Source organism: Didymosphaeria variabile (assembly GCF_027946475.1).
Source record: "Didymosphaeria variabile strain IMI 356815 chromosome Unknown scaffold_7, whole genome shotgun sequence".
Lineage (NCBI taxonomy): Eukaryota > Fungi > Ascomycota > Dothideomycetes > Pleosporales > Didymosphaeriaceae > Didymosphaeria > Didymosphaeria variabile.
In genome coordinates, this window is record NW_026611626.1 from 53,755 (window position 1) to 67,227 (window position 13,473).

The window sequence follows — 13,473 nt, forward strand, 5'->3', positions numbered from 1 at the left end:
AGTGATTAATATCATGACTATAGATGTTTCCTCCATACTCTCAAGAATTCGGTACCAACTCGGTCTGCTCAAATATTGTTCCTACAATATCCCTCGCAAAAATTGGTGCCTCGCCGTCCGGTGCAGTCTTGTAATGCACATGCGTGATAGCCTTCCCTAGGATGCCTTTGTCCACACTCTGTACCAATTGCCCATCAACCCAGATAGTCCACTGGGATTCTTTCACGTCAACCCTTAGTACCGCATCTTCTGCCTTGAACCACTGGCTGGGCTTGATTTCCGTGTCATGCTGGAATCCGCGGTGCGCTGGTTTGCTATTGCACTGGATGACGCGGCGTTTGGGCAGCAGCATTATGCTGAGCAGCACATCGTAAGATTCTTCCGAGTGGATATCCGCGCTGCTTGTGCCATCCGGAAAAGACAGCAGGGAAACGCAAGTACGAATGGTCTCGCGACGAGGCTGGGCAAGGTTGACAGTCGGCGATTTGAATGTGATGGTGCCACCGTTGGAGACTGTCTTGCTGAGCTGCGTGATTCCGTACACGGGCAAGTTGATGGCGGTAACGCCGCTATCAAATGTGGCGTTAACAAAGATGATGGTAGACTGGAGATTCAGGCAGAGGGGGCCAACTTACCGAATGCTGGCCGTTGGCGTTTCGTTACCAGTGCCAAGTGAAGGTATCAGCTTGGGGTCGTCGAAATCCGGTGTCACAGTTGGGTCTTCGGAGTACGTCATCTGAGTATGGGACACGCCTACCTTGAGACCCAGGCTTTCGCGCCATCGGCGCTCTTCGACAATCTGACCGCTGGGACCAACGATTCTGTAATACATCCCAGCGAGAAACTTTTCTACCGTCGTCGGAGTCATGCTGCTCAGCTGACTTAACTTGATTTGGCTGATGATGTATGATGATATTGGTATGTAGGCCGTCACTTGCACATCGTTCGCCTGCCCCTCAGCGCAGTTCGAACAGACCTCCTGGCCGTCTTGCTCGGCCGGCTGGCTGAAGTTGTACACGTTGGTAACGTAGTCCTCCTTGCTGAACGTCTCTTCTACTTGACCCTCACGTTTGAGGTACACTTCCACGTTGAACGGCTGTCCACCCATGGCGAACCTGAAATGGTCAGCGCAGTGACAAGGATTCGTCATTGGAAGAGACAAACTTTGAGTACTTAATGCTAAGCGCATAGTCGTTCATTGCGACACTTGCCGCATCCTTGTTCCACTCGGGATTCTTGTCGTTGATTTCTACGGATCCTGGGACATCTTGTGGGTTTTGAGCCATTGCAAGGGCCTGCTTCCTATTTATGCCGTAGGCCTCCGTCACCTGTTCGAGAAGCTCCGTCCTCATATCCGCTCCTGGTTTTACATTCCAGGGCTGAAGTTCAGGATAGGTGTATCCGAGCTTATACCAGTCACGGGCGTCAGAAGGCATCCAGACAGTACCTGTTTCATCTTTGTGGAAGGGTCGCATAGGAGTCTTGTCGGTCACGATGTCGCCCATTCCTATGGTTTTGTAGGGGAACGGTTTCTGTATGTCTACGCGGAGCCATTTGTCCGGGTTCAGTGTTTGCCAGAGCGCGAAGAGACGATCGATGTTGCTAGATCGACTTGGTTGAGAATGTAATATCTTTTCGGAAGCATTGAGGAACTTACCAATGGTGGAACCAAAATAATGGATCGAATGCAGCAACTGGAATCTGACTCATATGCCCACCGTCTCCCCCAACCCAATAGTGAACATTGTTGTGGATAAACTCCAGGTTCATATCGTTCACCACGCTTGACTCGCTATTGGAGCCCAATGTGGCATCCCGGGCCAATGTTCCGAATGTTTCGAAGTCCAACGGGTAAGTCAGCAGTCGATATACCATTTCGGACGCGGTTCCGTAATCGAAGCCAGTAATCGAGTTAGCTTCCTTTAGGAACTTGTTCGCCACATCGTGATGAGCTCCTCCATTCCGCCAGAAATCGCTATCGGGTTGCCGCTCCTCCTCTCCAATAGGACAACGATTGGTCGCAAAGCATTCGCCGAATTCCAGGTAATCTTCTCCATCCGGGTTCTTCAGTCTACCCACCCCATATTCACCCATCTTTTTATCATTGGGCATCCTGAAACTATAGAGGGGGTTCTTGATCTTCAGCGGCTGGTCGTTACCTAGGGTCAGTGTGACCGTCGGCCAACACAGCAAACTTGGCACCTGTGGGTTCTTTGCCCAGTCCCAATGTGGAAGTCGCCAGGTGTTGGCGAGCTCAGTCCATTCTGCTTGCCGATGTTTCGGTTGCTCAGGGATGATTTCCTTTACCATGATTTCGTGGATGCGCTGTTCGTATAGCAAGAGATACGGTCGATGAAATGGCGGAAACAGAGCATTGGCATGTACACAATAGCCTTTCTGTCCTGCTTCGTCAAGTGTCAACGAAGGCTCATCCCAGTTCGTATATGGCATGCCATGAATGCCAGCGATTTGAAAGTACGAATCTCGAGACTCAGGTGGTACAGCCTGGAAACGTTTCAAGGCCAGAATGAACAAAATGACCTGGCTTCTATCCTTGGGGTCTTTGCTTTCAGTCCATTCTTTGAGTTCGCGCCGTACTGGAACAGCATCATTAGCACCCCGGCCGTCCTTAATACCTGTGATCGGATAGTATATGTAACTCATCATTCGGGGACAGTTACTGCTGAAAAAAAAAGTTTGGAAAGACTACGCCGTCTTGAGGTCTTAGGTGGTCTTCTTTTAAGCGATTTCACCATTGATGTCTTCATGTGCATGACGGTGCCTTGTCGTCCTCCCCTCCATCCTCTTCCACGAGGTCTATCACACCTGCAGCTCCATATCTTCGCCACCCACCCACAATCCAAAATCATAGACAACGTGATTGATTGCGACCTGGGATCGGCACGTAGAGTACGCACAGCTTGAGCCAGGGTAAGCGCAGTACCGGGGCTGGCGAAAAGTGGCCCAAAGCGCTTACTAGTAGATCGGCGCGTGCGAATTGGGATAATGGTACGACGGTTCTGGAAGAAAAATTTCAATCGATCGCAAATGACATAGCGACAGCACTCAGCTGCCTGGCGGCTGCCTGGAAGGAGATGCGACGGTCGCTCCCGCCCGAGCTTTGCTCCCTGTTCTGATAGTGTTCCGTTATTACCGCCTTCCACACCTTTGCATGGTCTAGAGGATTCAGTGGGGCACGTATCACGGCTGCGAACCGAGCGCAGAATGACATTGACGAGACGTTTTTATCACGTCTGTAGCTAGCATCCTTAGAGAAGACTCATCCTATAGAGAAGTAGGCGTACAGTAAATGGATCCATAAGTGAGATAAGCGTAAAGAGGATCAATATCTCCAATATAAGAACATTCCTATATCATGATAAAGTACTATGAAAGACTAATTTGAATATCTTTATCCTGTATCATGGCTCATTGCACATATTCGACTAGTAGATCACAAAAACGAACAAGAGTATTCTGGTTTAAAGTAACTGGGTAATGTTACATAATGATGTTCAGTGTCTGTAAATTAAAATACTCCTCTTGTGCCCGGCGCTACGCACGCGAGCGATCCGCTTCCTGCGGACTACTCCACATTTATCTGTTCGCAGCGCCTTGTCGGCGAAGTCACTGTTGCAGTAGGACGTGCTCTGATGGTCGCAGGCAATAGGCCATTGAGGATTTCAAACCCTTTTTACGTTATTGAAAGCCTCGCTGGCGCACGAAGAAGGATAGGATCGTGCATTGATCGGCTGCGCCCATGCCTGGGCCGGCTCAGATACGCGAGCTGGTAGCGCCGTCTCATTTCCTTCCAGCTGAACTAACGAATTGAGCAAGTCGCGATCTCCTACATCTTCGTTCGCCGAAACCATCCGGTCCAATTACAGTACGTAGGCGGGTCTGGTGGATCCTTGTAGTGCTGACTCCTCCTGTAACAGGCAGTCGTCGTCACAAGTGACTGATTTGTGCTAACAACCCCTTTGCGATCAATCCTCTCAAGGGAAATGTGCAAGATCTACGCTACAGGGATCTGAACCGACATGCCAACATGCTGTAACTTCTCGTGCCATGATGCCATGAGAGCTGGTCCACCGCTCGGCGTCTTCGGCAAGGTACGACGACCTTTGTACTTTTCTTAATGCCTTTTTTGCTTTGAAAACATCTTACCTATGCCTTGTTGACCATTGGCAATCATGACCAACCCAACTCATCGAGACAATCGTTCAGGTCCTCTCGACCGCTCCAAGTGCCTCTTTCCGGCTTCCAGCAAAACTCCAGATGCTGTAGGAAGGACATCAATCGAAATTGCCCTGCTCGATGCGGGACACTCTATACCGTTGGCGAATGTGCCGGCAACTTTAAAGGCTGCATGGGTCTTGACTTTGCAGTGCTTCGTGGTTGCTGATGTCTTTTGCTTCGGGTATGATAGGCTGGTGAACGTTGACGGCGGATATGGTGAACGACAGACAAAGGCTGTCACAGCTCTGTACATAATGCGGATAGAGCGCAGCGAGCCAGTGAGGTCTCTGGTTAGCCGACTTGGGCAGGCTGAGCAGACTTCCGACATCCACATGGTGGACGCAGGGTCGCCGCATCATCAGTGTAACACGGCCATCTGGTACCGTGAAGGTTCTCAGCAATGTGAAGTCTCAGCTACATTGGAGCTATTGCAACAAGAGGTACGCCGAGAGAAAAGGAAAAGCGTGAGATTCACTGACCAATTCTAAGATTGACATGAAATTCGTCGTAACACATTCGCCAGATGGTGGATTCTCTCTGGAGTTGGATTACCGCCTTTCGCACACCGATGAAGAAATGGCCAGGAGCGTCCTGAACACCTTCCAGCACATCTTCGCTCAAATCTCGAATGCCTCAGAAACTGATCTAGTTCACAACGTGGATCTTTGCCCACCGGCGGACCGAAAATTGATTCAGGGGTTTACAAACACCGTTTCCCCGGTAAAGCAGAGATGCCTGCACGACTTGATCATCTATCAGTGCCGACAACGTCCAAACCAATTGGCAATCCGTTCATGGGATGGTGACATGACTTATGCAGAGCTCGATGACCTCTCGTTGAGGCTCGCATCTCATCTTGTTACACTTGGCGTTCGTCCAGAAACCTTTGTTCTAAGCTGCTTCGAGAAGTCCACTTGGGCAACTGTTGCTCGACTGGCCATCTTGAGAGCAGGCGGGGCGTATATATCCATTCATGCGAGCAACCCTCCCGCTTACCTCGATTCTGTCATCATCCGCACCAAAACCGAGATCATCCTGACAGATTCGTATTTCGCGGACAATTTCCGCCATGTGGTCCCAACGCTAGTGGAATTGTCTTCCGCGTGGCTTCGAAGTCTGCCCAGACCTACAGACGAAACAGTCTGTAAGGATGTCCGACCTGACAACGCATGTCTGGTCCTCTTTACATCTGGAAGCACCGGCACACCGAAAGGCATCATACAGATCCATTCTTCCTACGCCACGGCCATCCAGGATTACGCGAACAATTTCCACCTGAGCACACAGACACGATTTCTCCATTTCGACGATTATGCATTCGACATCAGCAACCTTGAGTTCTTAGTTCCACTCATCCTCGGTGGTGTTTGCTGCGTTCCGGGGCCCATGAAGACTGTGGAAGACCTTGCATCGCAGATCCGCATTCTAGAAGCCAACATCATTTTCCTCACGCCTACTGTCGCTATCAAGATGGAGCCCAAGGACGTTCCCGGTCTCGAAATAATGTGTGTCGGCGGCGAAGCACTCACAAAGGATCTTGTTCAAAAATGGTCTGGCCACTCCACTCGACTGGTCAATCAATATGGTATGGGTGAAGTGGCTGTATGCTGTGCCTACAACGATCAGGTTGATCGCCGTGAAGGTTCCAGAATCGGTCGACCTTCGAGCGGCGCCATCTGGATTGTTGACTCCTCCTCTCCAGAGAAACTTGTCCCTATTGGCGGAGTCGGCGAGATCATTATCGAAGGTCCACATCTCTCACGAGGATACATCGACTCAACCGCTCTCCGCCGCACTGAGGCTGGCTTTCTGAAAGTCATTCCCCGCTGGCTAAGTGAACTGCATCCAACCCGTTCCCAATACCGCATGTATCGCAGTGGCGATCTAGGCCGAATGAGCCCTGATGGTACTATTACCTATCTCGGCCGGAAAGACACGATTCTCAAGTTGGATGGCTGCCGTGTTGATGCACTCGAGGTCGAGCATCAAGCTCGGAAGTTCTTGTCTGATAAAGATTTTATAGTGGTCGATTTGTTGGGTACGATAGATGGACGAGCGGATCCATCTCTCACAGCGTTCCTCTACCTCGATGATCATCCCTTGAGTGCTTCTGCTGTCACCGGACAAGTCCCGTCACTTCACGATGCCACGAGCAACCAGCAAGCGAAGGAAATGGTCGAGAGGATACAGAGGGGCATCGGTCTCAGCCTCCCACGGTATATGATCCCTACGATGTTCATACTGATGTCATGGATCCCACGTACGGCGAGCAAAAAGCTCGATCGCAAAAAGATGCATGTACTTGGGCAGACTTTCTATTCAAGGGTTGCAGAAGAATGGACGAAAGACAAGAACTACGCGAAGAGAATGAGGGTGCTACCAATATCAAGTTAGATCTATGTGTTCAATTATCCTGCTACAGATAGAAATAAGAACATCGCGTCTCCCGCGACATTTGGCGTTGGATACAGTTTCAGCATCGAACACTCCTCCCCACCTGATGAATTTGTATTGAAGCCCCAAGCAGCTGGGCAAGCACTATGTGACCGATATCTGGGGGCTGCGTACCCGGCGGCAACGTCTTTGTGATGCAGTCGGACTGCTTGCTGCTGCATGCCGTACTTGAACAATGCCGCTGCTACATACCGTAAAAGCCCACGCGCAAATGTGAATAGTGTCTCTGCGACCTGTAACGCGCACAAATTGATTGAAGTAGGTAGTTCAATTAGTGACGAGAGAATTCCACGCCTGCCTTCAAACCAGTTGCGTATCAAGGACTTGTAGGGACAATCGACGCTGAAGATGCTAACATTTCTACTGAGTTAATTTCTGGGCCACTGCATCACGTTTCTAGCTACACTTTCGTGACAACGATTATTCAATAGATTTTGGGCACAACTTCCGAGACGAAGACTTCAGCGTAGAAGGAAGACAGCCATGACAAGAACTCAAGAGTTTCCTACGTTACTGCTACTATCGTAATTTCCGAACTACCAAAACCGGTAATGACTGTCACGACCAATGACGACATCTCTCCAACACTTAGGTGCGGGACGGCAGTACAGCCTTGAATTTCTTCTGTCCACCAAAAGCCAAAATCTTCGGCGTGGTGTTAACAATCGAGTGAAGCGCGTCCGGCGCGTAGAAAAACGCAGACACGAGCGCTAGGGAACGATTCAAGTTCGTCGAGTCTACCACAGGCTTGGCTCCATTCTCCATCCTGCTGCCCGGCGCAATTTTCATTGGCACGCCAGAGTAATCACTGTGCACCTTATCAATACCCAGCTGGGTCAAGACGATGTTGTGTCCGTAAGCCAGGAGGAACGGCGAGTAATTACCGGGCTTGCTGTCGATGAGGAGTGGCGTTTGGAGATGCGTCTCATGGGCACCACCCGCCATTGCCAGGTCGAAGATTTTGCCTGACGTGACGAGCGACACGCGGTAGTTGCTCAATGGGACGAATTCCGAGGCCAGCAACGTGTGGTCGCCCGTGAGGTTGGTGCCGTTGTGGATGCGCTTGTCGCGGAAATCGCCCATGCGCAAGTACGACACGACATTCTTGGACCACAAGGGGTACTGGTCGCGGACACCGGCAGCCCATTGGGCAAGTTTATCCATGGGCTCGGTGTTGTCGCCTTCGAGAGCGAGTTGAAAGTCGAGCGCCGTGTCCGTGTCCAAGTCGCCAACCTTTGCAAGATCGACGAGACCCTTGGCTTGATCCTGGACTGTGGTGGTGTTGGGCGAGTATATGTACTGCTTGCGAACCGGGCCCGGAACTACAATCTTGTAGTTAATGGAAATGGCGTTGTCAATGGGCTTGACAGTCGAGATCATGGCAGTGCCAAATGCTGGGTCATTGCCATCAATGTTACGGATGGTGCAGATGTAACTGCCATCTTCATCGTAGAACTCGCGCATCTCCAGACGAGAGAGGATCTGGTTGCCGCTTCCCTTGGAGTAGATCATGCGAAAAGTCCGGTTGCTGTCAAGAGCGAGATGCTCTTCTCCGACAATGGCCTTGACAGTCGTTCCGCTCCTGGTCAAGGTACCATCAGGGTGGCTGCAGCGGAAGTTCTCGAGGCGTGAGACATCACCGCCCTTCTGGGTGTCAAGAAGGCTGATTTCAGAGAAGTTTCCGTCGTTCTCGTATGATTCACCGACTTGAGAAAGACCCATGATGAATTGTAGTTTTGCGGAAGAAAATGTCTTGCTGAGGTCTTGCAAAGTGTTTAGATGATCAGGAAACTGAAGAATTGGAGGCTGGTAATTTTGAGCTGGAGAGACGACGTTGAGGTCTCTTTTATGTTGTCTCCATTGGCGTTTTTGGAAGTGCAATAGCTGCCATTGCTAAGCCTGGTGATCATCTGCATAGTACAGAACTGATGCAATGCAGCTTAGTGTCAATTCACGACGGTTCTTGTCTCAGACCTCGAGCTGCACTGTATTCACACAAGTCTTGTGAGCTCATCAGATGAGGCCAGAGGATAAGCACCGGGCACACCATCCACTGAAGGCTTCCTTCGGCCCTTTCGATAAGCCATTGACATGACAGGGATCAATAGTCGACTTGCAGCACAGTATATGCATTTCAGTCTTGCAGAATCGAGCATTGCACTCACATCTACTACAAGCCGATATTTAGTGGCACTAGATACCATACAGGTTTCCTAAGAGCTGAAGTGCATGGTCCGTTGGGGTTCAGGTCAGTCACAACTTGCATGGTACATGCTTCGCCTTATGTGCCTAACCTTCAAGATCCGACTGTGGCTGTGTTTGCTCTCCTTCAAACTCCTCGGGCTCAATGTGAAGTACGAGACATGTTGCGATAGTAGTTATCCAGGACCATAGGTCTGATAAGAAACGTCAGGGAAGTGGTTGCATCCTTGGCCAGTTAATTACCCGAATGCAGTAGTACAGCGCGTAGATACAAGCACTTCTGGGCGAAGCTTGTCTGCCAGATGCCAGGTGATCACAATGGTCTCAGCGAGAAGGGTTCCTATACCAATCGCATCAGCAGTCATATACGAGTTCGCAACCTCGAGCCTCGATGTCAGATATCGATCAAAAGTATCCGTCGTACTGGGTCTAAGCATGAGCGACCCCGGCGCGAGGGGTCAGGAGGTCCGCTTGATTAGAAGCTCTGTTGCATATACGAGTGTGTCAGCCACGGCACCATGCTAGGACGTAGTGTAAGATTTCCCCCTCTGCGTCGGGGATTTTGCGAAGAACAGACCATGCGCTGAAATGATGAAGGTATGCAGTACTGCGAAGGAGAGTGGGTTGTCGGATGGCACTTTGAGAAGTTCGGGAAACAGGAATTGCGAGGAGGAGGCGAGATGTATGGGATCGCGGCCCGTGCGCGGCACTGAGTTCACTGTTCCCCACAGGCGATAGCCTCCCGCTAACGTCCGGCTTACACGCATGAATCACCCAAGTGACGTGCCAGGGTTCGCAAAATCCTGCCTTACTTGTTCTGCAGCCAGATTATACTTACCTTCCCTCTCGAGGATCTCGTTTTGTGTGGTAGTGACAATCCCAGGCGGACGAGCCGCAAAGCAAACTCACATTGTCGGAAACATACCATGAGACCTGCTTCTCAATCATTTTGGGTGTTCTAACTTGTTCGTTATAACCCTGAGTTCCTGTATCGACATGGAATGTTATTGGAGTAAGCCGTTATGGTGGCGCAGAAGGAAAGGCGCTTTCAACAGCTTTTGATAAGCGTCCATCATTATCCTTGCCGCTGATCACCTCTAAGCTTTTATTATTTGCTACTTCGAGCCCTATGCGCGAACTCATGGTCCGAGGCGGCTCCGACGTCACAGCCAGCTGTGCACCCCTTTAGATCAGATTGATTGCCGTTTGTCGATACGGGGAATCGCCACAATATTATTACCGAGCGACATCGCAAGTATACCTTAGGGCGGCCTAATGCTAATCAGTCACGTGTTGAGCACACCACCTGGGTAATCAGAAGACGCCCATAGAGCTCGAATTAGCCCCCTGATTGGCTGCTCAGTAACGTGACCGAACAGCTTTCGACCGCAGGAGGTATGAAGGTGCAGCTGCTAAGACCGTACATGATCGTCTCCAAAGCGACCGTTGCTAGCAAAGTGATCATCGGACTCATCAATTTCGTGCTACCAGTTGACTGGTCTCGTTCTCAGTATTGATGTACGTCTTCGCTGTGATATGTCTCGGGTACCTGGACTCTTGGAACCTTGATGACCCATCCCCGCTGGATGATAGAGAAGAGTTACTTTTTCGGAAGCCCGTGCGCTTACGTCCGTAACTGAGTAACCGCACGCCCGACGTTGTGAAACTGTCTCCATCAGTCAAGCGTTCCACTAACCCCGCCGTGGAAGGCATACAGCTGCAGATGACTCCGATGCATATTTCCACTAAGCAGATAAGCGATGTGGGATACACCCTGTATGTCCAGTGATTCGTATGTGCGTAGAGATTGGCATTACATGACTGGATGTGTGGAAGCTATGCATTCCTACTCAAATCATCAGCTCGTGTGCTTGATTCCGTTGCGAGAGTATAACAACATAGTCCCTGTGACAGAGAGCACCAGCACGCGCCACCTCCGCGTCATTGTGAGCTGCAACCCCAATGTAGTAATAATCGGGATGATTACGATACAGAGGTTGAGGGAAAGGCTTCCACTAGCAATCGGTAAAACCATACCGAGGACTCTTTTTGCTCGCAGATGCATCGATGCCACTGTCCAGGCTTCACCCAAATGTGGAGCTGTGGAATAGAACATTGCCGCGATGAGTCCGGAGCAAAATCCCCTCTTGAGAAACAAGCTAAGTTAATAGGCTCACTGTACTTATCTCGGAGGCTTGGAAAGTTGGTTATATATGAGAAAGAATAAGATATTTTCCAATGCGTGGACGAGTCCTATAGGCCAGTTAGTGACAACACTCGATCTTGTTTTGTGAGCAAGCTTTATATTTGTTGGAGCATGAACTCACGACAAGGAATATGTTGCTCATTGCATGGACTGCAGCGATGTCCCACATATGGGTCGCATATTTTCCAACAGTGACAGCTACATGATACAAGTGATGGTCTTAGACTGATCAAAAAAACTTACCATGAACGCAGATTATATAGTACCTAGTAGAACTAAGCTATTCGCGAGTTAGCGACACCGGAGTCGAAACTTATATGGTTCTCACAATTGCGACCAGCGTGGTTCGTAGATGATCTTACTTTTCGCTGAAGCCAACGAAATTGTAATTGCCTTACAGTCGTCCGCGGCGATCTTCTTTCGGACGAGAAGCTTCATATAAAACCTTAAACCAGCGAAGACGTACATGGGAACCTTGATGAAAGCGCCCATAATGAATGGGACCACCCAAGCGGGGATTTTTAAAGGTTTGGAAAAACGCTCTCGGGTGGCGGGAGGGTTTCCGGACGTGATTTCACTCTTCTTCTACTATTGGTGGTTAGTTCAGAGACCATCTAGTTGATAGCGCGGTAACGTGGAGCCTCAATAACGCCTTCTTAAGTAAGACGATAGAGCTGCGGCGGAGATGATCAAGTACGCCAGATTTGAAAGACTTAACCGAGGCCAGAATTCTATCAAATCGTAGCCATGCTGACAAGCATATTGCCACGCCAGCTCGATATTATTTTTCGCGTTTACCTGCATGGTTCGATGAGGCAAGGGCATGCCGAACCGGACTGTTGGGCCCCGGGGCCAGTTGCAGGTGCCATACGATTCGCACGAATAGTTCGCGCCGCAATTGAATTTCCAGATATCGTCAACTTCAATACAATGTGCCAAGGAGCATCATTGAACCGTACACTAGCTCTGGGGCATAGCATGTGTTTCGGACACGTGGCCGCGCGGATTTTTATCTAGGTTAAGCGCGACCAACACATCTTTCGAAGTTGTTTTGTACTCTCATCCAATTTCTCTCTTGCATCTAGTCCACACCTTCTGTAGGATTTATACTTCAGTCTATTTCTCAAGCAGCTTCGCTTGACTTGACCGCGATGCCTTCGGGAAGCGTCCTAATCACTGGCTGCAGCGATGGCGGAATCGGGTCAGCCCTTGCGCTCACCTTCCGGCAGCGAGGTTTCCAGGTTTTTGCGACTGCTCGAAATACTGCCAAGATGTCGGAGCTCAAGGACCTCGGGAATGTCACCTTATTGACCCTTGACATCACCGACTCGGAACAAGTGAGGGAGGCGGTCGATGCCGTGGCAAAGGCGACTGGAGGGACGCTCGACTATCTTATCAATAATGCTGGGCACAACCACTTCAGGCCAATTCTGGACGAAAACATCCAGGAGACCAAAGACCTCTTCAACACTAACGTTTGGGGTCCACTAGCAGTTACTCAGGCATTTTCACCAATGGTAATCCAAGCCAAAGGTAGCTTTGTGTTCGTCACATCTATAGCAGGCTACGGTAACACTCCTTGGATGGGTAAGTCATCATGAGCATTTGAGGAGTTAATCACATGCAAGTAGATAAGACATATATGCTAAAGAGTTCTAGGAACCTATTCAGCTTCGAAGAGGTCAATCGAAATCATTGCGGACACTCTACGCCATGAGGTACAGCCTTTTGGTGTGAGTGTTAAGATGATAGTGACTGGGGCGGTAATCTCCAAGGGCCAAACGTACTTCGACGATTTCACGCTACCAGAAAACTCTTTGTACAAGCGCATCGAAGGTACAATTGCAGCCCGGGCTCGTGGAGAAGATGGGATCACCAGAATGCCTACTGCGGACTATGCAACGGCTGTGATAGACGATATCACGAAACGGACGAGCGGAAAACTCTGGTATGGCGATTATGCACAGGATGTCAAATACGTGTGGACATCCCAGGTACCCCAGGAGATGCTAGTAGGTGCACGTAAGCTGGTCGTGAACTACGAATACTGTCATTAACTTCTATAGGATGCTGGTGCCATTCAAGGAACCGGTGTGTATTCCTTGAAGTAAGCAATGAGAGAAAGATGAAAGGGATTGGGCGCCCGTGGTGAGCACGGATGGATTGTGTCTAGGCAACAAAATGTGATTATCTGCGAGGCACCCATCGATGTTCACAGTCTCAAAAATCCCACACATACTTCAAAGTTCCACTCGATTGGCGGGAGTCACTTTACATGCGGACGTTGTGAAGGGTGAGGACGACCACCACCGGACAAAAGCGGCTTTCAAATCCTTGGCTGTCGCTGCACGGCAGGCCGTAGCCAAAGTGCA

The 13,473-nt window shown here is 50.0% G+C and overlaps 4 protein-coding genes across 4 annotated transcripts; 2 read left to right on the plus strand and 2 right to left on the minus strand.

Moving 5' to 3' along the window:
* Positions 1 to 40: 40 nt before the first annotated feature.
* N0V89_009167 (uncharacterized protein) lies at positions 41 to 2,664 on the minus strand (the record flags this gene model as incomplete). Its single annotated transcript, XM_056217920.1, has 4 exons — positions 41 to 569; positions 636 to 1,115; positions 1,165 to 1,602; positions 1,658 to 2,664. 4 exons carry the CDS (start codon positions 2,662 to 2,664, stop codon positions 41 to 43), a joined length of 2,454 nt encoding a protein of 817 aa, XP_056067185.1.
* A 2,151-nt stretch (positions 2,665 to 4,815) lies between these two features.
* On the plus strand, positions 4,816 to 6,633 carry N0V89_009168 (uncharacterized protein; the record flags this gene model as incomplete). The annotated part of the gene is made up of 1 exon (XM_056217921.1): positions 4,816 to 6,633. The coding sequence occupies one exon, from the start codon at positions 4,816 to 4,818 to the stop codon at positions 6,631 to 6,633; it is 1,818 nt and encodes a 605-aa protein (XP_056067186.1).
* Positions 6,634 to 7,281: 648 nt separating this feature from the next.
* On the minus strand, positions 7,282 to 8,415 carry N0V89_009169 (uncharacterized protein; the record flags this gene model as incomplete). The annotated part of the gene is made up of 1 exon (XM_056217922.1): positions 7,282 to 8,415. One exon carries the CDS (start codon positions 8,413 to 8,415, stop codon positions 7,282 to 7,284), a length of 1,134 nt encoding a protein of 377 aa, XP_056067187.1.
* A 3,957-nt stretch (positions 8,416 to 12,372) lies between these two features.
* N0V89_009170 (uncharacterized protein) lies at positions 12,373 to 13,212 on the plus strand (the record flags this gene model as incomplete). Its single annotated transcript, XM_056217923.1, has 3 exons — positions 12,373 to 12,688; positions 12,761 to 13,113; positions 13,168 to 13,212. 3 exons carry the CDS (start codon positions 12,373 to 12,375, stop codon positions 13,210 to 13,212), a joined length of 714 nt encoding a protein of 237 aa, XP_056067188.1.
* Positions 13,213 to 13,473: the final 261 nt, after the last annotated feature.